Below are 15,421 nucleotides of genomic sequence, written 5' to 3'. Positions count from 1 at the left end.
GTCAAATTGAGTGCGTATTTTATACGAGGTATTATATTAGCCGTGAGAATGAGACAGCCCTGACTTTAGTTGGCTCACAGAAGGTTAGGGGGAGACAGACAAATAAATATATAATAAGTCATGTATGGGATATGTGCTATTCTGAGAATTAAGGGCAGGATGCTTCTCCAGCATCTAGGAATAACAGCGAATTCGTCTTGGGGATATCAGAGAAAGTTTTCCAGAAGTGAGAACATCTAAGCTAAGTTTTAAAAGGTGATTGGGAGTTAGCAAGGAAAGAGCAGAGGGCAGAGGAGGAGTTCAGGCAGAGAATAGTGTAGTTTAAGTTCAGAGATGGATGAAGGAGACAGGAGAGGATGGCCCAGTGGAAGAGAACTTCAGGTAGTTTGTTTGACCCTACAGGGAAAAGGAAGTAGCAGGAGATGAGGCTAGGTTAGATGATGCTACATTAAGGAATTTGAATTTATACTGTCTAAATTTCTCGATAATAAAAATAATTGGAATAGGAGAAGCAAAAGTAGCAGCAGGGCTGTTGTTTATCAAATGCTTACCAGGTCCCATGCACTGTTCTTTACTTTCTCTCTTTTATATTAACTTTTATATTTGAAAAGTTAGAACAAGTATAAGATAACATTATTAGAAATGTCATCAGAGAAGTCATCCTTTACCTTAATTTGATAGAAATAGATAGACCATAGTTGACATCATAGGTTTGGAGTAAGACAGGATGTATATCACAGAAATGAGCTTAGACATTCAAGTTTTTGTTTGTTTTTTAACAGTTAACTAATCAGTTCCTTAAGTAGCTTTGCCGAGGTATACATGACATAGATTAAAGTGCACATATTTCAAATTTGAAATGTAAAATTGAGCAGTAACCTGTTGACCCATTGCCGTCGAGTTGATTCCGACTTATAGAGACCCTATAGGAAAGAGTAGAACTCCCCAGTAGGGCTTCCAAGGAGTACCTGGTGGATTCGAACTGCTGACCTTTTGGTTAGCAGCCGTAGCACTTAACCACTTCGCCATCAGGGTTTTCAAAATTTAGATGTACAATATGTTTATGCCTGTGAAGCCATCACCACAATCAAGATAATCACCATACCCATCACTCTCAGAAGTTTCCTTCTAGCTCTTTGTGATCTTCCTCTCTGTCCTCCGCACTTCCTTTTTCTGAAGTACTGTCACTATAGAGTAGTTTGCAAGTTCCTTAAATTTTGAAATATTATCTTGGATCTGTTTTATAGTTTCTTTATTAAAAATATATACTCTAGAATCAGGTAGCATTAGCCAACATTCCAAACATACTATTCCTTATCTAATATTTTATCTTAATAGGAATCTCTAATGTTCATTTTTCTGAAGAACCCTCAAAAACGGGTTCATCAGCAGAATATCTAGATTGTAATGAACTCTTTATTTTTATCTTTGTTTTGGGTGTGATCACATTACTTTGCCAAAATATACTTCTGTGTCGTGGTTTTAAATGTCTGCGTAGTGTTCTATCCTATTGCTAGATGTACCTTAATTTTTCAAGGCAGTTCCTCCCCGTTGGACATGTAAATTGTTTTCGGTTTTTTTGTGTTCATCCAACAAATATTTATTAAATTCTTTCTGTCTGTCAGATACTGTTCAGGGCATCAACTTGAACAAGACAGATAAAGGCCCCTGCCTTTAGGAATTTACATTTCAGAGGAAGATAGAGTCAATGAACAAATGAATGAGACTTCCAGATTTACAGTGAGCACTATAAAGGAAATAGGGGAGATGTACTAGAGTAGCTGAGCTGTGGGGGGAGCAGCATGTTGCTTTAGATAGGCACATTAGGGACAACGTCTCTGAAGAGGTAGTCTGAAAAATGAGGCGAGCTACGAGAAGAACATCCTTGAGAGAGGGCACAGCAGCCTCAAAGGCCCTCACATGGTTCCTTTTTCTTCACAGACCAAAAGTTAATTAGACCATTCTTAACATTCTTTTGATAAACAAATTGAAGGAAAGGATACTCATTGATGTTTCCAAATTTACACTAAAGTACTATGTGAAGGGGGATACATTTCGGAAATATATACAGGGAGTGGATAAAATCTCAGGAAACTTTCCTTGGGTAACTATAATAAAATGAGCCTAATGAAAAACAAAACAAAACAAAAAACAAAGGAGTTATTGTATAACATAATGGATAAAATATGAATAAAAAGGTTCTTTAGGAAACACAAAAGCTGAGAAAATCCATCCATTCATTCAACAAATATTGAACATCTGCTATGTGCCGGCCACTATTCAAAGCACTTAGTACACAGCAGTAAATACAGCAGATAAAATTTTCTGCCCTCATGGGGCTTCCATCAGACAGGTAATAAATAAATGTAAAATGTTAGGTAGGTAATGGAGTCCCTGAGTAGTGCATACAGTTAACATGTTCAACAGCTGACACAAAGGTTGGAGGTTTGAATCTACCCAGAGGCACCTCAGAAGAAAGGCCTGGCAATCTAATTCCAAAAAGTCAGCCATTGAAAACTTTGTGGACCACAGTTCTATCTGATACACATGGGGTTGCCATGAGTCAGGATCTGGTCAATGACAACTGGTCTTAGGATAGATAATAACTGTTTTGAAGAAAACTAAAAGCAAAACTTCATATCTGTATTTTAGTAATTATTCCCAACGTGTGCTATGCCAGTACTTATTATTCTGCTCTATATTTAATACTAAGAAGAGAAAAAATCATCTAATTGACCTACATATTTCAGTCTCATTTGTGTATTTCCAAGTTGTATGCAGGAGGTGATCTTATCTACTCTTTGTCATTTCAGCTGGCATCTGTTTGTAGTTGATACTCAGGGCTACCCTTTCACGAAGAATCTAGTTTTGTACCATTTCTTTATTTTAAGTGGGATTCTTGAAAGCATCTCAAGTTTAAATATAGAAGAGAGATTACTCATCCTTCTCCCCCCAAATCTGCCTATTCTAATTCCATCATCATGTTTTGGGGTTATATTTTTGCATAAGTCCTGGATTCTATGTTCTGTTATCCATTTTAGTATCTTAGGTCTTGGGTTAGCACCAAGGACAGAGGTGTGTATAGTACCCAGTACAGAATTGTTGATTTTGATTAAAGAGCTGAAAAACATGGGACGCTTTAGAAAAAAAGGTATAGAATAAATTCAAGGTAATTGGGTTACTACTAAGATTTTATAATTTTACTGCAAAATCAGTGTTTTTCCCTGATTAATTTCCTGTGGGGATGACAATCTTTCTTTATTTGAACTTTCTACTGTAAATGTATGTTAAAATTGGATTCTTAGTGTATTAAGTCTTAAGTAAATAAATAAGGATATTAGCACTAAAAGATGTTCTCTAACTCTGGTGTGCTGAGATTTAAAGATTTCTTTCTTTAAGCCTTTTCTTTTAAAATTTGTAAGATTACATTGAGTTTCCTTTTGTTTCCTAATATTTATTAAGTGAATTAGGAAGTTATTTTGTGATTTTTCTATATAGAAGTTTCTTTAAATTTTTATCATATTTTTAAATGAACATTTGATTTTTAAAAGTGTTAATTTTAAAATTTATATTAAAATTTTGTAGTAGATACAATGGTTTATTGGAAAACTGAAAGATTTTTGTTACTATTTGTAAGACTTTCCAAATTGTAAGTAACGTTATCTTCTTTTGTAGGTTTGTTAAAGTTTTGCACTGTAGGGTTTTGTGGAATTGGAAGCCTAATTGATTTCATTCTTATTTCAATGCAGGTAAGTTAGTAGTTTCTGTCTAGAAGGTGAACTAATTTTACTTTAATCTTCTCCTGGTGCATTTTAAATTTTAATTAGAAAGTAGATAGGAATGCAGGTTTCACATTTTTATTCAGGTGCTAGATCTAACTGATCAAAGCCATGTTTTCAAGTAACATTCCCCAAACTGTGTTCTATCAATTAGTGGTTCTAAAAGACATAAATTCCTAAAGAAGGATTCCATACACAAATATGATTTGTAAACATGAGTTCAACTGAATTAGAAAAGTTTTTTTACTGGATAAATACTCAGAACATTTATTATATGTATTACAAATTTCTAAGGATACTGTGGTTATATTATTTCCCAAACTTGTTTTTTTTCCTGATAATCACAGCCACTTTGTTGATTACTATGACAAGGTAGTGATGAGACTCTGATATACATCTAAGCATTGTTGTTAGGTGCCATGTGAGTTGATTTTGACTCATAGTGACCCCATGTGACATGGGGTATTCTAGGCTGTAATTTTTACAGGAGCAGATCACCAGATCTCTCTCCCACGAAACGGCTAGGTGGGTTCAAACTACCAACCTTTCAGTTAGCAGCTGAGCACTTAACTGTTGTGCCACCACTGTTCCTTATATAAACATTATGGAGGCTGAAATAAAGTTTTCCTTTGTGCGGGACAGAAACCCTTTGTTAGTATTCTCTTGGTTGCAAACTACAGAAACTGAAATCCAACTAGCTTAAGCCAAAAAGAGAAAAAAGGAATGTGTGGGTTCTCTGTAGAAAATCTAGGAGTGGGGCTGGCCTTGGGCAAGACCGAATCTATTATCAGATGGTGTGTTCAGGACTCATCTCATATGAAGCTCTGCTGCTCTGTCTGCATCAGTCTCATTCTCCCCTGCTGCAGTGGATGTAGGGCAGGCACAGTTTGTGAAATGCTGTCCTAAGCATTTAAAAGTGTCATCAGATGTTTTCCATTTGATTATACTGAACTTCTGGTGGTTAACTCATGAAGATTCTTAAATTAGAGAAAGGGACGAATTTATTACTTCAAGTTGCAAAATAGCGTTTTCAGTGAGCATTTACAGAGCACCTAATGTCTTCAAGTTTGTCTGTATTCATTTAAATTGTCATCAGTTTTGCTCTGCTTTCCCATACTGCATTTCCACTCAGTTCTGTCTGCTTGATATTATCTGTATACTTTAAAAGAAAGTCAAAACTAGGATGATAAATGTGCAGGGTACCATACTGTGAGGAGGAGGCAGCATATGGGCCAATGAGATACCAGAATTAAACAAGGAAAATATTTAGTTTTAAAGTTGGAATTTTCCTGTCTTCATTCGCAAACATATGCCTAACTAAATACCCTGCCTTCTCTGTGGGACAGGCAAGCAGGCATGAAGAGGCTAAGGTACATATGCACATATGCTTAGAAATGGGTTTCTCACTTTAAATGAAGATACAAGGAATTTCATGTGTTACTGAGATTCTTCAAGTTAAGATATCAAGAATTCAGTATCCTGAATACAACCAAACGCTTCGAAGGCCAGAGTAGCAGGGACGGGGGTCTGGGGACCATGGTTTTAGGAGACATTTAGGTCAGTTGGCATGACAATGTACTAAAATGTTCTGCATCCCACTTTGGTGAGTGGTTTCTGGGGTCTTAAACGCTAGCAAGTGGCCATCTAAGATACAGCAATTGGTCTCAACCCACCTGTAACAAAGGAGAATGAAGAACACAAAAGACACAAGGTAAATATGAGCCCAGGAGACAGAAAGGGCCACATAAACCAGAGACTACATCAGCCTGAGATCAGAAGAACTGGATGGTGCCTGGCTGTCACCTATGACTGCCCTGACAGGGAACACAACAGAGAATTCCTGCTGGAGCAGGAGAACAGTGGGATGCAGACCTAAGATTCTTGTAAAAAGATCAGACTTAATGGTCTGACTGAGACTGGAGGGACCCTGGAGGTCATGGTCCTCGGACCCTCTGTTAGCCCAAAACTGGAACCATTCCCGAAGCCAACTCTACAGACAGGGATTGGACTGGACTATAAGACAGAAGATGATACTGCTGAGAAGTGAGTTTCTTGACTCAAGTAGACACATGAGACTATGTGGGCAGCTCCTGTCTGGAGGCAAGATGAAAAAGCAGAGGGGGACAGGAGCTGACTGAACGGACATGGGTAATACAGGGTAGAGAGGAGGAGTGTGCTGTCACGTTAGGGGGAGAGCAGCTAGGGTTACATAGCGAGGTGTGTATAATAAGTTTTTGTATAAGAGACTGACTTGATTTGTAAACTTTCACTTAAATCAAAATAAATTAAAAAAAGGATTCAGTATCTTTGAAACCCAGCCTTTTAGTTAATATCTTGAGGCTAGGTTCTTTTTTGGGGAGGTATTTTAATTGCTTTGTAGCTTTATTTATATAAAATTATAGAACTGATTTGATTCAGTCACTGCCTTCTGGTACAAGAATGCCTGAACTTTTCAGAGCAGATAGTTCTTTTCTTAAAGGTCTCCTGGGATTGAGATTCTACCATGTTTTGAACTTATTGCGATAGAACGAACTAGAGTGTTTAAATCTCTGTAGTAAATTTTCCTAAATAAGCATTTTAGTAGGTATTGCTTGTCTTAGATTGCTTTCAAACTGGAGGAAAAATAGAAGTTTTCAAAAGTCACCAAATACGACATGTAGCCTTACCCTAATGTCATTTAATATACTTGGATTTGCATTTAAATATATTAAATGACATTAGGATGTTGATTATATCAGTTTTAGAGGTGAATTATTTTTTCAGAAAATCTAATGTTTCTACTATAAATATCACAAGCTATACTAATATTTATGTCCTGAATGTATATTTTTTAACTTCTCATAAACCCTGCATGTTTTATCCATCATCTTTTTTATGTATTCCTCTTTCCTTTCCCATTCTCTCAAGGCGGGTTTTCTCTTCTTTTTCTTCTGCTGCTTTTTTTTTTGCTACTGCTAGTACTGCTGCTGCTTCTTTTTCTCTTTTGCCATTAAGTATTACTTTCTGGTGACTTGCAATAGCAATGTATTCTGTTGGGCTGTGATGCCGGAAGCATATTGTACATGGGCTTGTGACCTGTAGAAACATACTTTGCTTCACAGTGTTTATAACAAAAATTCAAGAAAATCCTCTTGGAGAAAAAATAGATCTAATTACTTCATCTTTGGACCAAAACAATATAAAGTCTAATTGTGTACATTTCTAAAGTACTTAATATATGTTGTTGTTTTATATGAAAATACTTTCATGAATTTTATCTATTTGCTAATAAACTTTGAAAGTTTCCTCTGTTGCTTTGTACTTAAAAGTATATGATACAACATAAAAAAGTGATTATAAAAAGAAAAATATATGAAAATAACATGAATGATGAATGGTAAGAAACAAAACTTAGAATTAATTCAGTTCTTCCGTGCATTCAAAAAAATCTAAGCCAATGATACATGTGTAGCATATAGTCTCTTTCAACTGTTTATATCTATGGTATATAACTCATAAATGTAGTTATCATATGGTAGTTCTGAAGATTTTATAACACTCATTCTTTTGTGCTAGTACAATTTTATGTACATCATGGACAGATTAGACCATGTAAGTTCCTTTTTTATCAGAAAAATATTTAAGAGTATTTTGAATTCCTTTAAACCTCCTTCCTTGGTCATACAATCTGAACATTTTTAATTGTACCGAAACCTATGATGTGTAATCTGCATAACAAAAAGAAAAGAAAGTTTCTTCTGTTAAGTGGAGATAAGACAACTACAAACCAGAAAGATGAGGATGCACAGTGGGACAACAGACATATGAGTTGGAATGTAGAAAGTTGACAGAAGGAAGTATGTTGGATTTTTCATTTGTTTACATAGATTCTGTGCACCATGAAGATATTACTTTCTTTTTCATTCCTATTAAATTTACAGAGTGGATTTCCTTAAAGGACTAATAACTATATAAGCAGCAGAAATTTACAAAAGCTGCACAACCTCCAAGACATTTAGGAATATTATTATTAGTACATTTATCAAATTTATAAAATGTCTCATTTATGTTGCCACTTTTTAGATGCCATTCATTTTAGCACTGTTATGTACTGTTTTTTAATTATTTTTTAACTTTTGCATACATGGGCTTGACTTTCCAGACATAAATGTCTTGAGGAAAAAGAGATTTTTATTAATCCCCTATGGCACCAGTAATGTGCTAAAAGAGCATCCCTTCAAAAATTTTTGCTGAGTTGAACTGAATATAGTATACCTTGTGAAAAATGTGGCTGTGTGCCAATTAAGGGAAGAGGAGAGGCTAAAAATGATAGTTTTTGAAAAATCATCACTTTTATTTAGGACCTCAGATGAAGTTCTAAATTTTACAGGGTCACTTGAGAGGTAATGAATAAAAATGCAAGTTGGTTGTTAAATTACATATAAAAAAAAAACCAAAACTCATTGCCATCGAGCCAATTCTAACCCTATAGAACAGAGTAGAACTGCTCCATACATAGGGTTTCCAAGAAGCGGCTGGTGGGTTTGAACTGCCAGCCTTTTTTGTCAGTAGCCGTAGCTCGTAACAATTGGAACACCAGGACTCCAGTTGTAGGAGGAAAACCCACTGCTGTTGAGTTGATTCTGACTCATAGTGACCCCATAGGGTTTCTAGGGCTGTAAATCTCTGCAGAACCCAACTGCCACATCTTCCTCCCGTGGAGCCACTGGTGGTTTCCAACCACCAACCTTTCGGTTAGCAGTCCAGTGCTTTAACCACTGGGGCACCAGGGCGCCTTCATGTAGGATTGCAATATATAAAAACTAGTGAACGTTTTATAGATATCAAATCTTTCAAAGACCAATTGCTAGAAAAGAATATCACGTTTGGTAAAATAGAGGGTCAGTAAAAAAGAGAGGAACTGAATGAAGTAGATTGACACTGTGGCTGTAACAGTGGACTCAAACATACCAAATGATTGTGAGGATGGTACAGGACCAGGCAGTGTTTCGTTCTGTTACACATAAGGTTGCTATGAATTGGAGCAGACTGGCAGCAACTACCTTCATTTATTTGATCCTGGTGTGATTTATCAGTGAATAAACAACCTGGAAAACCGAAGTAGCTGCTAATTTGGGTAGCCTCTGCTCTGTCATGTCACCTTAATTGGTAGACTTCACTTAGTTCACTTACCCTGTGGGCAGATGGTTATTTTGTGAATTAAAGAAATTTGTAAAACAGTAATTATCTTAATCTGGCTCTGAGATTAATCCCAAACTATATTTTCCTCAGAAGACTTAAAGGTGAATCTTAGTAATTTCTTTAGGATTGAGGTTTATATTGGTCTTTTAAGGTTAATACTAACCAATCTTTAAATCAAATGAAGTCAGAGGCTCTGAACGCATAACTTTTTGCACTGTGTAGGAATTTTGATGCTTAATTAAAGTGTGACCAATCAGGAGGTTTTAATAGCCTCATCTTAAAATTAACCACTCACAAAAGTCAACTATGGACACGAAAACGTGATATGACTTTTAAGAGACTGTAAGTGCTAAATTTACTTCTTTGGGGATATTGGGATGAACAGAGGTTACATTACCAACCAACCACTGCCGTCAAGTCGATTCCGACTCATAGCAACCCTAAAGGACAGAGTAGAACTGCCCCATAGAGTTTCCAAGGAGTGCCTGGTGGATTCAAACTGTCGACCTTTGCTTAGCAGCCATAGGTCTTAACCACTACGCCACCAGGGTTTCCCAGGTTGAGTTGTTATCCTCTAATTACAGAAAGCTGAGTCATTTTACTTTTGTCACAAGGTTAGGTAGGTCTTCAGGAAATGATTTAATCTTGCCAGTGTTAATATTTGCGTTCTTTAGATGAAGAAACTCAGAAGTGGATTAGATAGAAAAAGGTGCATGGATAGAGTTGTATAAGGTGTTCTTATTTTTTCTTTTTACTCGCTTATTACATTTTAAATTTATAAAATGCTTACTGAGTTACCTATTAGTGTGATTTCAAAGATAATGCAGAGCCATTAATGAGGGCTTATATCTATTTGCTGAATTTTAGGTGTTAAAGTACTTACTGGGAACCACTTGTTTTTCTTTTAGTTCTATTAGAATACTTCTTAAATATGTATAAACAAAAATACACTTTACAGTAACAAAGTCAAAATTAGCCTATGAATTATAGACAAAACCACAACATTAATAAAATTCACTAAGGTAACACTTTTATATAAAGCTTATAGGAGGGATTATCTTCATGACCTTGAATGGATCAAGGCTTAAAGAAGATTCCAAAAGCGTAAACTATAAAGTAAAAAAAAATCAATGGATTTGACTACATTGAAATTTTTAAATTTTGTTTTAAAAGGATAAATAGACAAAATTAAGAGTTAACAGACTGAGTAAAAAGACACTAGAAACATTAAAAAACAGCGGGAGTTGATATCTAGAATATACAAGTAATTCCTGCAAATCAACAAGAAAATTGTGTTGTTGTTCTTATTAGGTGCCATCTAGTTGGTTCCGGCTCATAGCAACTCTGTGTACAACAGAACGAAACACTGCTGGTCCTGCGCCATCCTCACAATTGTTGCTGTGTTTGAGCCCATTGTTGCAGCCACCATGTCAATCCATCTCATTTAGGGTCTGCCCCTTTTTTGCTGACCCTCTGCTTAACCAAGCATGATGTCCTTCTCCAGGGACTGGTCGCTCCTGGTAACATGTCCAAAGTATATGAGACAAAGCCTTGCCATTCTCGCTTCTAAGAAGCATTCTGGCTGTACTTCTTCCAAGGCAGAAAATTGTAGGCGGCCTAATAGTTAAAACGGGCAAAGCAAACCAATAGGTTATCCAGATAAGTAATAAATAAATTAAAAGGTACTCTGGACATTTACCCCAGAAAAATCATGGTCCTGTCTATAAGAGGACATGTACAAAGATGGTAGCAGTTAGTTGGAATCAACCTAGACGTATACTAGGGTAATTGATACATCCTCTGTAACACTAGGCAGCAATTAGAAGTACTTAACCTAGATATACATACAGCGACATGGAAACATCTTAAAATACAGTGTGATGTGAAAATAGTTTACAGCTGAACAAGATCTACAACACTATTCATATTAATTAAAAATAATTTTTTAAACAATTTACATGTTTTAAAAAAAAATATATATATATATATCCAAGTCATATACCAAATTAAGTATATGCCCATTATTTTTGTGGATACCTATTGGGGACCAAGGATAAAGGACAGAAAAACAACAGTAAATTTGGTGACCACTTAACATTCTTGATTTTAATATGTGTTTTTGTCTGTTTTCTGATTTACTCTTCTTGCTATAAACAAGTCAAGATTTTTTTTTTTTTTTTGCATTCAGACTGCGAATACAGTTTCATGATGCAAACAATCAGGAATGACATGAAAGAAGAAACTGAATGCCACTCAATCCCTCCAAACCACCATCCCATAGGAGGGTATGGTAGGCCAAAAATTGTCCCCCAAAAGATATCCACATTAAACCCCTGGAACCTGTGAAAATTAGTTTATTTGGAAAAATGGTTTTTTGTAGATGTGATTAAGAATCTTGAAATGTGATCATCCTGGATCATCCAAGTGGGCCCTAAATTCAATGACATGTGCCTTTATAAAACAGACAGAGAAGGCAGTTGTGAAGATGGAGGCAGAGACTGGAGTAATGGGACCGCAAGCCAAAATATTTCTTTGAGTCTAACGCTTTATCACCCTGAGCAATTTGGTCATCTTCGGGGCAGCTCTTCAAATCATTTTAGAAGAGAATAGCAACCAGTGTTGTGCGTTGGTGGTCTGACAGTGGTGTGTAGGAAACACTGGACAAGTGCATTGTCAGGAGTTTTTGCTTACAAGTAACAAAAACTGCAACTTAAGTTGGCTTTAGTAATATGGTAGTTCATTATATCATATCGGAATAATCTGGAGATAGGGTAGTTCTAAGATTTGTTAACTTAGGGCTAAATGAAGAACCCTTTCTCCCTCCCTTTCTCCCTCCCTCCCTCCCTTACCATTTTCAAGTCCTTAGCTTAGCATCACTTCTTTAATAGTGACTTTCAGAGGCAGAAAAAGATCTGGTTTCCTTTCAAACATATCATAAGAGTAAACAAGTCCCCTAATAAACTTTTCTCATAGCTGATTGGCCAAAATTCTATTATGAGTAGACCTAAACAAATTCTGGGAAAGGGGAATGGAATTACCATTACAGAACTTGTTGAGAAACCAGAATTATATAGTTAGAGGGGAAAAGAAATATTGTAATAAGATTGCTAATTTAAATACAAAACTGAATCGTGTATTACCAGGCAGTTAGACCCTAACCTTTGGGTCTGTCTTCTCTACAATACAGGAAAATTAAAAGCCCCTTATCGTTTTTCTAAGTTAACTCCTAACTTGACATAATTGTAAAACGCCTACGTTCTAACCAGTTATTAAACAGTTACGTTTCCTGAGTCAGGTGATCTTATAAGAAATGCTCAAGCATGATATTAAAAGATCATCTAATCATATACTTTTCTTATTTCCAACTTCTGGAATTTTTCTCATCAGAAATAAAGAGATGGTGTGGGAAGAAAAAAATAATAGGACAAAAGGCCCAGGTCTAGTCTATACACATATGTCAAATTAGGGAACTTTTTACCATACTATTTGTCCTATTACTGCTGGATGGACTTAACCTTTTCTTTGTTTCCTCCATATAGTCTCAAAATATGTAATTTCTAGCCATCAATCTTTTTCTTGGTCTTTATGCTCATTGTAGTTTCCTTTGTGATCTTGGCCACTAAAAAGGTAAATAAATATTCATAAACCTCAAATCAATTTCATCTTTAGAAAATAAGTCAAAGTACTTGACAGCACCCAGTGTAGTGTCTGGCACATAGTGCTTTATAGGTATTATTCGAGTATTTAACATTTGTAGTTCACTAGAATAAGCTCTCTGATGGCCTAGATTGTATAATGCCTAGTACAGTGCCTGGACTATTGTAGAAATTAAATATTTGTTGGATAGTTTTTAAAATAAAATTCATTTTCTAAATCAGGAATGCTCTGAAACACTACTCTTCACACTCTTGATTACATCACCCCTAATATATATATTTTTTAAAGCCTATATATTTTATACCTTCTATACATTTTTAAATTGACATTTGTTTTCTGTCATAAGTTTAAATAGTTGAAAGAATGTAATTCTGGTTTGCCAATATTGACGTATTTAACTAAAACTGTTGCATCAGTTTTTAAATGTATCCAAAAGAATATAAATATTGTAAATACTAGTAAATATTGTAGCATTTTAAATAGTATCCACTTAAAAGGATGTGAATGAAAACTTTAATCATTATAAATTTTACATTGTTTATTTTTCTCCTTGAAGTTTTATTTCTATTCCCCTTCTCCCACAGATTTTATCCTAATGTAATATATTTTTATGCTTGAAAATCTTCTACTGAGCATCTTATTCATTAAAATTAAAATATTAAAAAAATTTCTGATTTCTGAATTGAATTATCATAATGATACACAATTGATCAAAACAGCATAAATGTTAAAATTTTCAGCAAATTATTTTTAAACAAAAATAAGTAAGATGTTATTGAGAATGAATCTTTTAAACAAGATGTGGAGGGAGCATACTTTTTGAGCCATTATTAAAGGAGATTTCCTAAAGCCAGTGTTTTGAATTATCCCTTTGTTTGGGACTTCAGAAGTTTTTACACCTCAGGGCAATGTTCCATCATAAAACTCAAGATATTGTTTGATGGCAGATGTGTTTTACCTTTTCAATTTGGAGAAAGGACCACAGTGAAGGTGAAGTGGGAAGACAAATTAGCAGGATGCCTCCACCATGTAAATTTGATGTCAGGAAAACCAAATTTACAAAGAGTGTTACTGGGAATTAAGGATCTCAAAATTGATTTCCTTAAAATTCTCTAGGCTAACATAACCTTGATAAATCTTTGTTCACCCCATGGCTACAGTTTAAAGATTGCTACCTTAAAGGTAGTTTGTAGAGATCATGTTAACTGGGCTGTCACAAATGTGATTAAGTGAATAAGTTATTGTAGTGAACTTTTTTTTTTTTTCCTGTCTCTTCCTTTTCCATTCCGCATGGTTCTGGTAGGGCTTTCCACCCTATTACTCCATCTCCCACAAGGACAGATGGATACATTAACCAAGCCTGGCCAATCATATCAACCCTATTCCCTTAGATACAGTAATTTGCCCAGCAATAGGCATAAAAACCAAGCAAATCAGTCAGAGTCCTTCCCTGGAATTGGTGAATAAACAATGGTTACGAAAATTTTGCTTTCTTTCTCCTGGGGACTGCTAAGCTTGGAAGATGGGAATCTGGAGTTGTTCACAACCATCGTCATGATACCAGTGGAGAGTGCGTATCTGCAGAATTAAGACAAACAGAGCTAAGGAAAAAGGTCAGACCAAGGGCCTCATGGGGCAGCCTTTCAGCCCGTGAGGCGTTGGTTTCTGCAGTTCTTCTTTTGATCCTGTGAGCTATGCCAGCATCCTCTCCAGCTACAGGACCCACTAAATTACTTTTTTTTTCCTTAAATTGGTTTGAGTTGGATTTTTATTGCTACTGAAATAATGTAGTTAACAGCTAAGAAAGGTAGACTCAAAGTATTGGGAATATACCATCTTTTATGAAATGAGTAATTTTGAAATTTTTCTGTTCTAGATTGTTGGACCTTCAGATGGAAGTAGTTACATTATAGATTACTATGGAACCAGACTTACAAGATTGAGTATTACTAATGAAACATTTAGAAAAACACAGTTGTATCCCTAAATATTTTTTAAAAAAGTAAGTGATATTTATATCCAATCTTATTTTTGCATGTTATTCTGTATAAAATTATAAGAATTTTAGAACTATAGGAAATTTTAAGAGATTATTTAGTGTAAATCTCTGATTTTGCTTGTCAGGAGACTTGGGTCTACATATGCCTAAGAAAGATCTCTAATCCTTTGAAAGGTGTTTTTATGTCTGCTTATTGCTCCTGCCATTCTCAATTCAGAATCTCTTTCTTTGCAGTGAATATGGTTATAGGACAAAGTTCACAAGAAAAAAATAACACCAAAAGAATATTCTGTATTATTATGATGGTTACGATGAAAGTATATGTTGTAGGTAGTTCAATACAGCAGATACTTTTTGCTGTCCCTCTCTCCTAGAGTCAGTATGATCTTTAAGCCATGCTTTTTCTTCTCTTCTCCTTTTCTAACCTGAAAGTCGATAGAGTCCAAACCCTGAACTACCTGTACTTGTTCTAACCTGAAGTTTGGCCGTGCTTTTAAGAATTCTTGATGTACCTTAGCTTTAAATAGGTAATGAGCATGGATAAGTCAAAGATACCATCAGTCTTCCCAAATCAACTCCCTGGTTGACTAGGACTCTGCCACTATAGTACAACCTACTAAAGCTGGAACCTGTGTAAGGCAGAAACTTGTCAGAGAAAGAAAACTCAAATATTTTCCACTAAAACAAGCAGTAGAAAAATGATAAGACCGCACACTGTTAAAGGCAGAAAACTTGTGAGACTCAGAAAAACAAGGCACTCCTGTCGAGCTCCAGCACTCACAGGTTTCACTGTACAAGCATTTTA

At 35.5% G+C, this 15,421-nt stretch overlaps 1 protein-coding gene across 5 annotated transcripts in view; it reads left to right on the top strand.

The window, feature by feature from the left end:
- The window catches only part of TM2D1 (TM2 domain containing 1), a 78,550-nt gene that overhangs the window by 44,984 nt on the left and 18,145 nt on the right, over nucleotides 1-15,421 (top strand). For 4 of the 5 annotated variants that reach the window (XM_049879437.1, XM_049879438.1, XM_049879434.1 and 1 more), the window contains exons 5-6: nucleotides 3,676-3,749; nucleotides 14,494-14,619. In XM_049879437.1, coding sequence (XP_049735394.1) covers nucleotides 3,676-3,749; nucleotides 14,494-14,604 — 185 coding nt within the window. In that variant the 3' untranslated portion in view covers nucleotides 14,605-14,619. The remainder of the gene's footprint in view (nucleotides 1-3,675; nucleotides 3,750-14,493; nucleotides 14,620-15,421) is intronic. The other variant, XM_049879439.1, reaches the window with a different exon arrangement.

The sequence above is a fragment of the Elephas maximus genome, chromosome 3, assembly GCF_024166365.1.
Source record: "Elephas maximus indicus isolate mEleMax1 chromosome 3, mEleMax1 primary haplotype, whole genome shotgun sequence".
NCBI classification, from domain to species: Eukaryota; Metazoa; Chordata; class Mammalia; order Proboscidea; family Elephantidae; genus Elephas; species Elephas maximus.
The sequence above is the reverse complement of the archived record's forward strand: the minus strand, read 5'-3'. Positions and strand labels throughout refer to the sequence as shown.